Source organism: Mytilus edulis, chromosome 5 (assembly GCF_963676685.1).
Source record: "Mytilus edulis chromosome 5, xbMytEdul2.2, whole genome shotgun sequence".
Taxonomy (NCBI): domain Eukaryota; kingdom Metazoa; phylum Mollusca; class Bivalvia; order Mytilida; family Mytilidae; genus Mytilus; species Mytilus edulis.
Genome location: NC_092348.1, coordinates 18,237,217 through 18,252,042, shown reverse-complemented (window position 1 = coordinate 18,252,042; position 14,826 = coordinate 18,237,217). Strand labels below are relative to the sequence as shown.

The 14,826-nt window shown below is 31.4% G+C and overlaps 1 protein-coding gene across 1 annotated transcript in view; it reads right to left on the bottom strand.

Moving 5' to 3' along the window:
* Positions 1 to 1,866: 1,866 nt before the first annotated feature.
* Positions 1,867 to 14,826, bottom strand: part of LOC139523132 (nephrin-like) — a 57,308-nt gene continuing 44,348 nt past the window's right edge. Inside the window, exons 12-16 of the mRNA XM_071316931.1 lie at positions 12,259 to 12,332; positions 8,814 to 8,832; positions 6,983 to 7,056; positions 6,567 to 6,585; positions 1,867 to 5,698 (exon numbers count right to left, since the gene is read on the bottom strand). Coding sequence (XP_071173032.1) covers positions 6,987 to 7,056; positions 8,814 to 8,832; positions 12,259 to 12,332 — 163 coding nt within the window. The 3' untranslated portion in view covers positions 1,867 to 5,698; positions 6,567 to 6,585; positions 6,983 to 6,986. The remainder of the gene's footprint in view (positions 5,699 to 6,566; positions 6,586 to 6,982; positions 7,057 to 8,813; positions 8,833 to 12,258; positions 12,333 to 14,826) is intronic.

Genomic DNA, 14,826 nt, shown 5'->3' with positions numbered 1-14,826 from the left:
TGTATTCATGACAAAATTGTGTTTTGGTGATGGTGATATGTTTGTAGATCTTACTTTACTGAACATTCTTGCTGTTTACAATTATCTCTATCTATAATGAACTTGGCCGGCCAGAAGTTACAGTGGAAAATATTTTGTAACATATTTGCATTCCCAACTTGCATATGCTTGTCATCAAGGAAAGGAAGTGTAAAGCGTATATTATTTAAATAATAGTATCTCATTTGTGCAAAATGTATTTTATGTTTTCATTTTCCTCTTAACAATAAACATTTGCACACCGCAACAACAAATTATACAACGATATCAACATATAATATAGTGCTGACTAAATATTCATGTATCAAATGGAACTTGGAACCGTTATTTCTTTATTAAAAACATAGTAGGTGCCAATACTTGCATCAACACACTTTATTTTATACATTTTTTTAGAGGTCTTGATATAAAAGCAAATAACTAGTATACATATATGTATGAACGGGTGTTGTTTGGAGTCTTTTGAAGGGGGACTTCAATCCTATTGTTGTTGGGATGAGCAACTGCGACATCCAGTGCCCCGTCATTTTTCGTACATTTTGATTTAATAGAAAAAAAAATACATACCCTATCATTTATATTCCTTTAGCAATATATATATATAGCTATTCTTTAATGTATTTACGACTGTGGTTTGAATCAAAACTGAACATATTTATCATATACTAACATATGAATAAGATAATTCTAATATTAGAAGCCGTAAAAGCTTGTCATATCGGAATTGACATTTTTAAACGAGGTGGTAAATTTCAATTTTGGGTAACATAAGTCCCACAAACAAACTTGTTTGCTGTAAAATGCCTGTTGAGACATGCGTTGTTGGTGCATTTAACGCATTAAAAATGTATGTGTTTCGAACTGTACATTTCAAAACCATGTTGTAAACATATACTCGTAGCAAACACGCGTACACATGTAATATTCGTTTCAAATTATGCGTAAAACATGTTTCAAACAAATCGAAAATCTTCCATAGAAACATATGTGTCAAGTGAACTAGTTCATACTCATACACTGCATATTCCATGCAAACAGTGTTGGTTATGTTTGTTGTTCAAGGCCGTACAGTGACATTGAATTACTTAAATTCGCTTTTTGAACTCTTTTGAATAGTTGTTGCATTGGTAATCCTACCACATCTCTTTATGACAGTTCTAATGACCACAAATCTACTGTTGACAAGTAATGCCAATACCAAGTTACAGACTTGGCTTTTCATCTGTTTTGATAGTCGTATTTTTATATTAAGCTATTATAAAGAAGAAAAACTACATCTGTAATATGATTTCCATTTTTTTAGAAACTTCATGTGGTACGTTTGACACCAAGATACTTGAAAAAAAAATTTATTATTATAATGTATTCTTGTTTTTCATTTTTGCTTATGTGCTTTGTCTTAATGACATTTGTTTTTTCTTTGTTGACATGGTTGTTTGTTTTATAGAGATTAAGAGAATAACAAAATGTTGACTGTTGTTCCCTTATTTTTACATTTTTACCTTTTATGTCTGTTTATTTTTGCTCATACATTGTTGTCAATAAAATGTAATTTCACGCGAACGTCATACAAGTGAGAGGTTTCGCTAGCTATGAAACTAGGTTTGATCCACCATTGTCTACATAAGGAAATGTCTGTACCAAGTAAGGGATATGACATTTGTTTTCCATTCGTTTGTTGTATTTGAGCTTTTGATTTTGCCATTTGATAAGGGACTTCCGTTTTGAAATTTCCTGACCCTTGCAGGTTTACTAACATGACTAATATAATGGCCAATCTTTATAGTCATCATCACATTAATTTTAAAATGAAATACAAAAATTATGTTTAATTTCATAATTATTCCATGAATATTTATTTTCTTCAAGAAACAAGTCTGTTGCAAAAACAAAAAACAATACTTCCAAAGAATTGATTTAAATATATTTTATTTCGTTTGAAATTGGTGTTTTCCCGTTTGCTATTAGTGGTAATTATTTATAGATGGGAACTAGTATAACTAGTTCTGCAACAGTATGTACTATTTATAGAGTTAGATGTCGGGTGTATAATGCACGAGGAAAGTTTTGGCGGTTTCTACGGGTGGGATTTAATGGTACTATATAAAGTTTGGCATTTAAATGTAATATTATCGAAGGTGCTCGCAGTTGCGTCGAATTGAAATTGGTCACATTGGTATATTGACAGTTGCTGCTATGTTTATTGAGTAAAGATGCGAAAGAGAAACAATGTTATATGGAAGTATAATGAATGGATTTTACTAGAAAACGATCAGAGTTTTAGTACAATATTAGAGAGCTGTAAGTATTCCGATTGTGGTTTATTTAGACGACTGATAGGGAGCGGCAGAAAGTTCTGACATTTGTGAAATTATGGACTTGCAGGTTAAAAGTGAGTTAGTAGAAATATGGTTTTATTTTAAATTATAGTAAGACTATAGCATATGGACACCAGTTCAAAATTATAGAAGGACTAGGTGTTAATTGTAATTTAAAATAAGGGACATTAGAAATACCTGTTAAAAATTTGAGAGTTTATAAAACATTATATCTGTTTTATTTGAATGCAATATTACTATTAATTGTGGAAACTTAGTTAAAGTGGGTTGAAAAATAATTTCAATGTTAACAGCATTTTGCAGTATTTGTCAATTATGATGAGGTTTTTATGTATGACTATCTTGTAGAGCTTATTGGGATTCTTTTGCATTTTGAAAGACAAAACTTAGGTTTGGGTATTTTGAATATGACAAATCTAATTTAAAGCATTTTTTATATTTTCATAGAATACCTGAGAGGATTTTTTTTTTTTTCCGATGCCACCGAATATGCAGATGTACTAGGTAATAAATGTAACACATTTTAAGAGAGATAAATCGGAGTGAACCAAGAGTTAAACTAGTAGAGAATTAAAAGTGGTAAGCAATTATATTTTACAATCCGTACATAACCTATTGAGTGGATAATTAGTTTAGATTTACACCGATAATTAGAATGTATAAACTAAAGAAAATAAGAAAAGTGTGTATGATTTCGAAGATCCGGGTGTTTCAGATATTAATTTCAAATAATTTGATCTGTTACGGTGTTCATTCATTTGTGATTTATTTACCGATAGAAGAAATATGGTGTTGTAGTTTGTTTTAAAGTTTTTTACACCTGGTACATTCAGTGTTGATGCATTTGCATATGATTGGTCAGCATTTAATAACTGCATTAGTTTGGATAGTTCCTACATGTATAATTATTTGATTGAAAGGGTTATTTAATTAATTTTATACTGCTGCGTGCATATGCGAAAGCAACAGCTACATTAGTGGTACTTAAGTGAAAATCAGCTGTGAATTGTTTACAGTACTATATAAAATATTTCCGTGATTAGAGAAATCAAATTCAGTTTTATGCAAGGATCAGACGAATACAGCATTTTTGATACGCAACCATTTAACAGTAATTTGTTAGATTTTATTCGGTCTGTCTACTAATAGTAATTTAGAAGGTATATATTTAAATAAGATACACTTATAAGGGTATGGCACACAGTCTGTACAGTTTATTCGTGAACAATATAGCTGTTCTGTGACATAATATACAGTATTATGATGGACTTTGTATGTAATTTCATGAGCTATGTTGTACCATAGATGTACAGTGTAGCAGTGTGGTTAGATGTTGGTGTATGTAGATATGAGATATGTACATGATGTATATATGTATAGAGTTTCATGAGTTGTGTTGCACAGTGTAACATAAAGTATCGCAATGTGGTAAGAAGTTTAATTTTTCACGTGTCGTTAGTTTACGGAGAAATAATTGTATGCACAGTACTAGTGTATAGTTTGTATAAGGTTAAGATACGTGATTATTTTAAAGCGGAAATTTTCCTCTGATACTATCACTTTATAGGCCGGTGCAGACAGGGCAACATTCAAGTTTCATTCATATTATGAATGTACAATGATACTTGTATATATTTTTTTTTAAATAATACACGTCCGAGTACATTTATGTCTGGCGAGACGTCTTGTCGCATTGAATCGGATCCAGGTTTCCAGTTGACCCCTTTATTAGGTTTATTTGGTTGTTCCTAGCCGGCGGGGTAGTTCCTGAGTTATTAATTTATTCAGTTATTGTGTTTACATTCATGTCAACCATACATAAGTTATTGTTTGTATATGACACATGTATGATTCACATTAATTTAGTCAAGTTGTACCTAATAGCTCATGTATATATCCTGGTTTCGTTTTGGGAAAAATTGTGGTCTTTGATTTTTCATATGGTATATATATATATATGAGATATGTATATGTATAGACTTTCACGAGCTATGTTGTACAGTGTACTATAAAGAATCAGTGTGATTAGAAATTGATGTATGTAGATATGAGATATGTATATGTTTTGACTTTCATGAGCTATGTTGCACAGTGTAACATAAAGAATCACACAATGTGATTAGAAGTCGATGTATGTAGATATGATATATGTATATGTTTTGACTTTCATGAGCTATGTTGCACAGTGTAACATAAAGAATGACACAATGTGATTAGAAGTTGATGTATGTAGATATGAGATATGTATATGTATAGATTTTCGTGAGCTATGTTGCACAGTGTAACATAAAGAATCACAGTGTGATTAGAAGTTGATGTATGTAGATATGAGATATGTATATGTTTTGACTTTCATGAGCTATGTTGCACAGTGTAACATAAAGAATCACACAGTGTGATTAGAAGTTGTATATATATGAAGAATGTATATATCTATAGAAGTTTAATGTTTATCTAATTAACATACATGTATATATGAAGTTTTTGATTGTTTTTTTCTATTTGCAGAATCAATGGAAATCTTATTCTGAACTGTTTCATTTCCTTTGTTTCGATGTTACTGCGAGCAACTAATCCTATATCTGTGTTTGTTTTGTTTATAGCTTATTGAATTTAGAGATTAAATACTTTAAATTCGGACGAGCAGGGCGAGGGAGAATTTAAATACATTTTATTTCGTTTGAAATTGGTGTTTTCCCGTTTGCTATTAGTGGTAATTATTTATAGATGGGAACTAGTATAACTAGTTCTGCAACAGTATGTACTATTTATAGAGTTTGATGTCGGGTGTATAATGCACGAGGAAAGTTTTGGCGGTTTCTACGGGTGGGATTTAATGGTACTATATAAAGTTTGGCATTTAAATGTAATATTATCGAAGGTGATCGCAGTTGCGTCGAATTGAAGTTGGTCACATTGGTATATTGACAGTTGCTGCTATGTTTATTACATACGTACAGGCGTTGGAGGGATAACCGAGGAAAAAGAAAAGATGCGAATGAGAAACAATGCTATATGTCATGGATTTATATGTCAGTGGTTTGAATCGAAGAAATATGTACAAGAAAGTAAAATAAAATATTGTATCGCAAGAGAAAATAATATGTTACTGCGAGCAACTAATCCTATAGCTGTGTTTGTTTTGTTTATAGCCTATTGAATTTAGAGATTAAATACTTTAAATTCGGACGAGCAGGGCGAGGGAGAATTCAAATCATCATATATTTATATTCAATTATTCTAAAAACAGTGCAATAAACTTTATCGGCTGTTTTAATAACAATAACAGTTGACTGTTCTATCTTCCATGGTACCTTTATCTGAAAATAAATGAAAGAATCGCATTCACATTCACGCATTTAAGCTATATTTGATTTTATTGGCACATATTGGAGGTTTTTGTAAACATTATGAAATAACATGAGTGACTATATAATGCTTTGTCTCTATTGAGATATATTATCATCTTAGATAAAAAGTAACCTTTACATTAATGAAGAGCACTCTAGATATTTATACATAAAGTAGAATATTACAATACATCTCATATTGTGAATTGCATGAAACTACAATAATATTCTTTATATAAAACTTTAGAGGTTTTGTACCATAAAGAGAATTAAATGAAGAAAACAATGCATTGAAACAGTCACAAAATAAATTTTGTGATAATAGAAAATGCTATGGTAATACAATCTGTAAACACGACTGATTTTATTACTTACAACAAGATGTCGTTAAATGAAATTGGATATTTTGCATTGAACATGCTTTTTAATAACATATTTTCAAATCGCTGAAAGCTTCTGAATTATTAAAAACCATCATTCTGCATTGACAGTACTAGCGTGGTGTAAATTAGATTGACCTATTCAGGCTAACGCCCTTATGGTGTATTTAATAATTACAAAATCAAGCAGATTTTTTTAACTGTCGTTGATACTGTTATCTCATTGACTATTCTTTTTTTTACTTAAAGATGGAACAATTCTTTCATTTTATCTTTTTTTGTACTCTTGTCTTTCGTTTTTGCTAATGTGCTTTGTCTTTGTGACGCGGTTCAAAGTTTTCGAATCCGTAGTTTTACTTCTATCTGATAAAAGATTAAAATTAAATTTCTGTAAATTTCTATAGTAATTGCTAGGACAAATCTTTTTCTAGAACGTAAAAAACCCCAATAGTACTCACTTTCTCAGTTGGCTCGGTTTTAAAATGGCAATGAAATTTAATAAACCACTGAGGATAAACACAATATTTTTATTATTGAAATGGTATATATCTTGAAATGAAAAGTACAGGTTTTTCTTTTCATCTGGGTTTATATATTTGGAATGAATTTAAAAAAATTATAAAATGGAAAAATAACTGTCGGCTCTAATTTAACTCAACAACAACGAAAACAAAAGCAATGGAAATAATCTTTGTATATTACATGCGTTCGAGGCGCTGTTCTTGATTAACCTTCAACAGAAACACTCAAATCCAAAACTTGGAAAGCTGAGTATTTACAAACAATTGAAGAGCTATATGATTACATAGGACCTAAACATAATTGCAAATTTAAAAAAAGTTTAACAGTAATGTTTTCATAGTTTTACAAATACCTTTCTAGTTTTTCAATTCAGCATAAATGCTTGGTTTATCTTGAACATTTAATGCTTCGTAATGGCTCAACGAGCTAAAAAAGATTATTAGAAAGTGTAAGATAAATAAATGACTAATAGTAACATATAAAATATAATAAGTACGTGTAACTTTTTTGTTAGTAAGTGTCAGTTTCTAATTGTAACAAAGGCAGCTGTCCATGAAGGACCAACAGCCAAAGATGGATATTAATTTGTATCATTTTAATGCAAATATTTTTGTTTTTGATTGAATACCTAACAAAGTAAAATTGCAACTGATCAACTTAACATTTGTTATTCACAACTAGACGTATTCTAAAGATAAACTAGCATGTGTCTGAATAACATAAATGGTACCAATTTTAAAGCATCATATGCGCATTGTATATCTTTTCGGTGATGTTCGAGGTCAAAATATTCGAATATCCAAAAAATAATACAATGTCATACCAGTTATGATGAATATATAAGCGACCTTCTCTTGTTAAAATTTTTTTTTTGAAAATAGAAAGGACCCCACACAAATGAGAATTAGTGCTCATAAATAAGTTAGTGAGCATGGTCGTTATAGAAAAATTGACAAAGATCAAATAATTTGTAAATTTTGTTCTTTAAATCTTATTGAAGATGGATTCATTCTGCTTTGAAAATATGATATAATTTCTAATTTCTATAATTTCAAAAATCTAAATACAGCAAACAGATTTATTTGGCTTTTTTTCTTGTGAGCATGAAGAAATATGCAACACTGTGGCTTTAATTTGATAAAATAAATGTTGTACAGTAGGAAAACAATTGTTAATGTTAAATCTGTATTATCATAAGCATATTCGTTATTATTTTTTTTTTTTATTTTTTTTTTTTTTTTTTTTTTACTTCTATCTATTTGTAATCATTATATGTAACATGCTCGTTATGCTACTATAATTGGTTGACTAAAATATTAACTTGTATTCGTATCCATATTCGTATTCGTGGTAAAATTGTGTTATTTTGTATCAAAGCAGATCACTTTCAGATGATGAACACATTTTCATTAGTTATGCATTTTGAGGGTCGTGATGATTTGTGTTTAGCAGGATGTATTGATCTGAATTCTTCAGTCATATTCAGTTCATTTTTGTAACGCTCGCTGAAATTTGGTTTTGACGCTCCACTTCAATATGTTATGTAAAAAATGTTTGCTATTCGTTCTTTATAAATGTTTCATGGGCCAATAGTCAGGTTTAAATTTCAACATAAAAATCGTGACCATTGAAATTTTGCGATTTTGATTTAAAAATGGGGATTTTTGTCATTGTTTCATACAGTTTTTATATTGTTTTAATCTGTTTGTACACTTTTAGCTGATTTATTGATAATCATTTGAATTTCTCTCAGTTTCTTTAGTAGATTTGGTATGATTTTGTAACTCATTAACCTGCGTTAGAGTGATATATATATAGTTTATCGTCCGGTGTTGTAGTTTCTAATCAAATACACCGCCTCCATTTGAAAGTTTTTGTAAATAAATGAAGATTGGTGGTTTCATTCACATTGAGATAACTGTCTAGCAGACATTCAAACAATTCGTTGTAAACAAGTACCGACAATGACGTCAATTAAAAATTGTTCAAATAAGTAGGTTTGTTATTTCATGTACACTATATTATCTTGTGCCTTTTTTAAATGTTGCACAATACACATCGTTTCGAAATCAATTCAAATATCCTTCTTTAATGCCAAACTTTATGTCAGCAGTTACGGAAAATGATTTAAGATATGCAATATAACATTTTCAGATATAGATAAATATCATAACGGCACTTACGTTTTAGATGACGTTTGACCTGAAATAATACAATTTCATGATATATATGACACGGTAACAACACAGTATACATGATCTGTCGGATTTAAAATCAATAAAACATCAACCCTTTAACGGAATAAGGTGACCAACTAATATGTTTATTCTACGTTGGCCAGAGGTATAGGGGGAGGGTTGAGATCTCATACAAATGTTTAACCCCGCCGCATTTTTGTACCTGTTTCAAGTCAGGAACCTCTGGCCTTTGTTGGTCTTGTATGGTACTTTAATTCTAGTTCTTTTATATGTCTTAGAGTTTCGTGTAACGACCATTTTTAAAGAATTATAACACATTTTTGTTTAGGGGTCAGCTGAAGCCTGTCTTGGGGTGTGGGATTTCTAGCTGTGTTGAAGACCCATTGGTGGGCTTTGTCTGTTTTCTACTCTTTGGTCGGGTTATTGTATCTTTGGAACATTCCCATTTCCATTCTCAATTTTATTATGAATGTTGTGAATCCGGAGCTCCTCTGGACTAACCGTACACCAGAAACGCTCAAAACGAAATGTCTCAAAGTCAGGCATGTTTATAACTTGCAGTTGAGGAGATAAATAACCAAATGGGTATAAATCAAACAGCCAAGATTATCTACGGTTACCCTTATGGGTCTGAATAAGTAAGAACCTACCTTAAAATGAAATCAGACTTTCTGACATTGGTGCTCCTTTTTGAATTAACCTTGCAAAACAAAAACAAGAGGCTGTCACAACGACGGCAAACCGGATTTATTAACATTTATTTGTGTCCTGGCAATAGCACAAGAACCATAACTGATGAACGGTGAAAGTGAAAATCGTCAAAATATCAAATTTGACCTCTATTTTGTCATCAGTATCAACATATTAAAATTTGAAAGAGCTTAGGTTGAATGGTTCATGAGTAAATGCAACAACATGAATGGAAACGCCATTGTTTATCATTCAAGAACCATAACTCCTGAACAATAAAAGTCAAAATCGACATTATTGAACCTGACCTCCATTTTGTAATCAGTAACAACATATTACAATTTGGAAAGTTTCGGTTGAACAGTTCATGCGTAAATGCACGGACACGACTGGAAACACCATTTTTCAATCTTTCAAAATCCATAACTCCTGAACAATAAAAGTCAAAATCGTCATTCTTGAACTTGACCTCCATTTTGTAATCAGTAACAACATATTAAAATTTGGAAAGCTTCGGTTGAACAGTTCATGCGTAAATGCACAGACACGACTGGAAACACCATTTTCAATCTTTCAAGAACCATAACTCCTGAACGGTAAAAATCAAAATCGTCATTCTTGAACTTGACCTCCATTTTGTAATCAGTAATAACATATTAAAATTTGGGAAGCTTCGGTTGAACAGTTCATGCGTTAATGCACGGAAACGACTGGAAACACCGTTTTTCAATCTTTCAAGAACCATACCTCCTGAACGGTAAAAATCAAAATCGTCATTCTTGAACTTGACCTACATTTTATTGTCAGTAACAACATATTGAAATTTTAAAAGCTTTAAATGAACGGTTCACGAGTAAATGCACGGACAACATTTGGTTGCAGCCCGCCCGACCGACCGACCGCCGTACATCCCCAAATCAATAACCGACATTTTTGTCACAAAAATCCGGTTAAAAATTGAAAGGATGTGTTGGTACCTGAACACGCGAGGAGCTATAGCATTACAAGCGTCTTTAACACAAAATAGGTAAATTCATTTAAGGTCAACTTTACATTAGACAGGTAGATTCTTAGTTTCTTAATATTTTGTATAATGTCTTAATAAATAAAAAAAGAGGATTTAAAAGAAATAATGTCATGAGTCATGTTAGAACCGAAGCGTGGACTACTGAGATAATGACAACCTCGGGTACAAACTGTATTCCACCCGCAGCGGTTTGAAATTATAATAACTTCAAAGCACTCTTATGAATACTCAAATCGAAATAAAGCTAAGGATATATGAATATCTTAAGTTTGTTGTGTAATGTTGTTTGTCGTTTTGCTTGTTTTGCTTTGTTTTTATTATTATTGTGCTGTATGCTGAGATAATGAATCTAGTGTAGCCAAACGTGCGTCTGCAGTATAACATTATTAGCGTGTTATCTTTGAATAATTTTAAGACCATAAGGTTCTGGCCATTGTCAGAGACGTTTCGTCTCCGAAGGTATCAACAGCCTATAGTCATAAATATGTTCAATTTATGAAAATATATTGGTTATAAACTGTTGAATTATTTGAATCACTAAAGATTTTCTAACCCACGACATTACTTGCCTTAGTCATACTTTTAGGAATTCGTTAATCGTATTTGATTTGGCCTTCTAATTGCTTTTATTTAGAGCCAATGTTGAGTCTTATGTTAACGAAATACATGCAAAGCGTATCAAATTATAAGCATTGTATCATTGATGAGTTATATTGCACTGACAATCTCTTTTTTCTCTTTTCCTCTTTCTAATAGTTTCTTAATTTATTAAAAATAAAAAGAATAAGAATTGTTTGTTACAAATCATGTCAGTTGCAAATCTTTAATACTGAGTTTATGATACACGAAGGGACGAGCATTCGACCAGCACTGGCATCCACCATGTAATAGAAAATGAATTAACATTATAGAGGTGGTTCGTCCGATTTTACTTGATGAATCTTTATCAAGAATGCTCAAGACAAAATATGTGGCAAGTACAAACATAGAAAAATCAGAACTGCCGCTCAAAACAAAACAAAACCAATCCCAATAAACAACGTTAACACTCCTTACAGTATAAATGAATTCTCAATCATACAATTGTATTCAAATCGACAGTTCTTGTAAAGTTTCAGAAAGCATTTAAATTTGCTAGACGTTTTAATGCAGGTGGTACCTGGATGACGTGGAATATTTGTAACTAAAGTTAACTGACTCGAACTTCAGTATACAACGTACAAACGAAGCACGCACTGGAAAAACACAAATAAGTAATGGGCGTCTTAAATAAGAATTTGTGGTATATTTGAAAATGAGAAAACAAAATTTTAGGCAACTTATAGTAACCATACGGCCTTCAAAGATCAGCATTTGCCAGGATAAAACTCATCAACAAAAGAGAGCTTTCCTTTGATGTATTGGTTATGCTCATTGTCTCAGGGACATATTATGTTCTGGACATTCAATAAGTCTCGTATGATACAATGAGACATGCATTAATTTGCAAATACATTTCATAAGAAAAACGGATCTTGAGATATTTTCATGTTAGCAGTATACTATACTATACGTCATTTCTTCTATATCTGAAGTTACTTTCTACGATTCTACAATTGAATGTCTCGTTGGTATTTTCCGTCTCTCTTTTATAAATTACATCTACTGTTTTCATCTTTTAATGATCCTTTGCACAAAAGAAAAGTTTGTTCAATGACATTCTATCATACACACCTATAGCATTCTCTAAATCATCATACACATTGGGTGCGTCTTTTGTGCCCAGTGATTCGTAGGTTTTATTAGATCTGTAACACATATTGGATAATCATTATAATTTATTTTTAAAATTCGATTAATATAGAAATGTCAATTTCAAAAGTTCAATATGAGAAACAAAGTATTTTTCAAATAGTGTGCGTAATTAGAATTTATTATGAAGCTAAAAATAATAAAATATACGTTTGTTTAATGCAATACTAATAGTTTATTCATATTCAAAAATGAAAACAAGACTTTATAAATTTCATGCGTCCGGAGCGCTTTTCTAGATTACCGTCAACTGGAAAGCTCCAAATCGAAAATTTGGTATCCAAAGACGTAAAAAAACATGTATTTTACAAAATTGCAAATTATTTACCGCGTGTATATGATGTGTTAATACTGACTGATGCATTACTTGCAATAACCAACATAGGTCGGCCAAAACATTTTGTACAACAAATAATGTTTTGTTTTTCTTATTTGTGCAATTAAAAAGTTTAAACAAAATTACCGAACTCAAAAAGGAAAAGTCCATAAAAACTGACGAAATCAAACATTAGTTTTTATAACCCAACGGAACAAAAACTAACTGTCATATTCCCAACTTGAAATAGGCATTTTCCAAAGAAAATAGTTGGTTAAACCTGGCTTTATCATACGATTACACGCCTTTTAAAAGGAATGTATTGGTGTATAAACTAGACCAATTCACTCACAACACAAACAAAATTATTCCTCTAAAAATGCATTTAATCCTAATTATTCTTTAAACTTGGAGATAAGGAATTTAATTTCCCCACTTGCAACCCCTATCATACGTAAATTGTATATATGTGTCATTAAATTGGCCTATCGTTTTTTGATTATTATTTAGTTTAACGATGAACGCGAAGTGAAAATGAATATTGTAAACGACGAGCCGGTTTGTGTTATTATCGCCGCCATCTTGTTTTCAACGTCAACGTCGTCTATCGAAAAATAAATAACTTCAAGAGCCACAACCGGAAGCCCTCTGGACCAATCATAAAAATGTATACCGTAGTATGTGAATCATATATAATAATTATAGCTAGCTAAACCTACCACTAGTATGACAGTTGTTTGTAGTTACGTAATATTGACAAAATTGGGTGAGCAACAAACACAATATGCAAATGTGACAATAATTGGGAGCCAACAGCCAAAACTGGGCAAACATACATCACAGACGTACAACACAACTGACTAAACATTCTTACAAACATATAAATAAATGTAACAGAGACGTCAACAAGACGTTTTTGTAGTGGATAAAACTTTCAGTATTTAGTATATACTTAATCCATAAAGTACAAAATAAGCAAATTGTAAAAACAAGTGTTAACAAAATGGAAACTATACTGTGAAAACCTTTTTCGTCCGAATAGTACCTTATCTGCACCAATGTCCACCCGGAACGCCCAAAGCAAAAAACCCGATTGTTGTATGAATGCATAATTGTCAAGCCATGTCGTGAGTTATTCAACAAAAAGGAAAATAATACTTCAGTTAAAGATTCAACTCAGTGTGTCAAATTACATTTTTAACATAACATACATAACATACATAACATTACAAAAGTTCAAGTTTTCATCTAATCTGATACCATGAGAAATTCTACTACAAACGTTAAAAAAACATAATTAATTTCGAGATTAAAGATAAATGTGCCCTGCTAATTACAACCATGTACAAGACGCAATCGGCTGATTTACAGATCAAACGATCGTTTTGATATTTAATGAACAGACTGTGAAGACATGAGACATAGACGCATCGTAACGCTCGATTACTTTCAAAAGGTGACCCTAAAACCTATATATAGTGTTGATTTTCCTATAAGTCTGCTTGTGCATTTATGTGCCAGAAACACACTTTTGCTAATGAAGGAGGGGGGATGGGACCTTTATCGGGACTCCGGGATCGGGTTTTTTTAAGCTCGGGATTTCGGGATTGACCCTTTCGGGATCCGGGAATTCTATTTTTCGAATTTGGGGACCCCGGGATTTCGGGATTTCGTGTTTTTAAGCCCGGGATTTCGGGATCAGGGCCCCTCCTAACCCCCCTCATGAAGTACTGTAGTTTGAACATGCTTAAGCGTAATGCAATAATTAAGATATTTAAACACTTTATGATTGGAAAGAGGGTATGATACTGTTGAAAATGGAAGTCGACAATTGGAAAGTTAAAAATAATCACGTGTGTCGTAGATTCAAATCTGAAGTCGTCAACATCAAAGAAAAGATCATAAAAGCAAACCTTCCACTTAAGTTGTATCCTTAATCTGAAGTTCACATGAATATGGAGTTAAAATAGAATTTCAATTTAAACGAATTAGAACTATTGAATGTAATAACAAGTTAAAAGTAATTGTTATGGAAATATGGCTAAAATGAATTTTCAAAAATATATGAAATTCCTTTTATAAAAATGAATCAAAATAATGTAGAGTAACATAATTTAAACGTTTGTTTTTTTTGTTCAACATGGGTGGATCATTTTCTTCGATACGATTGTCAA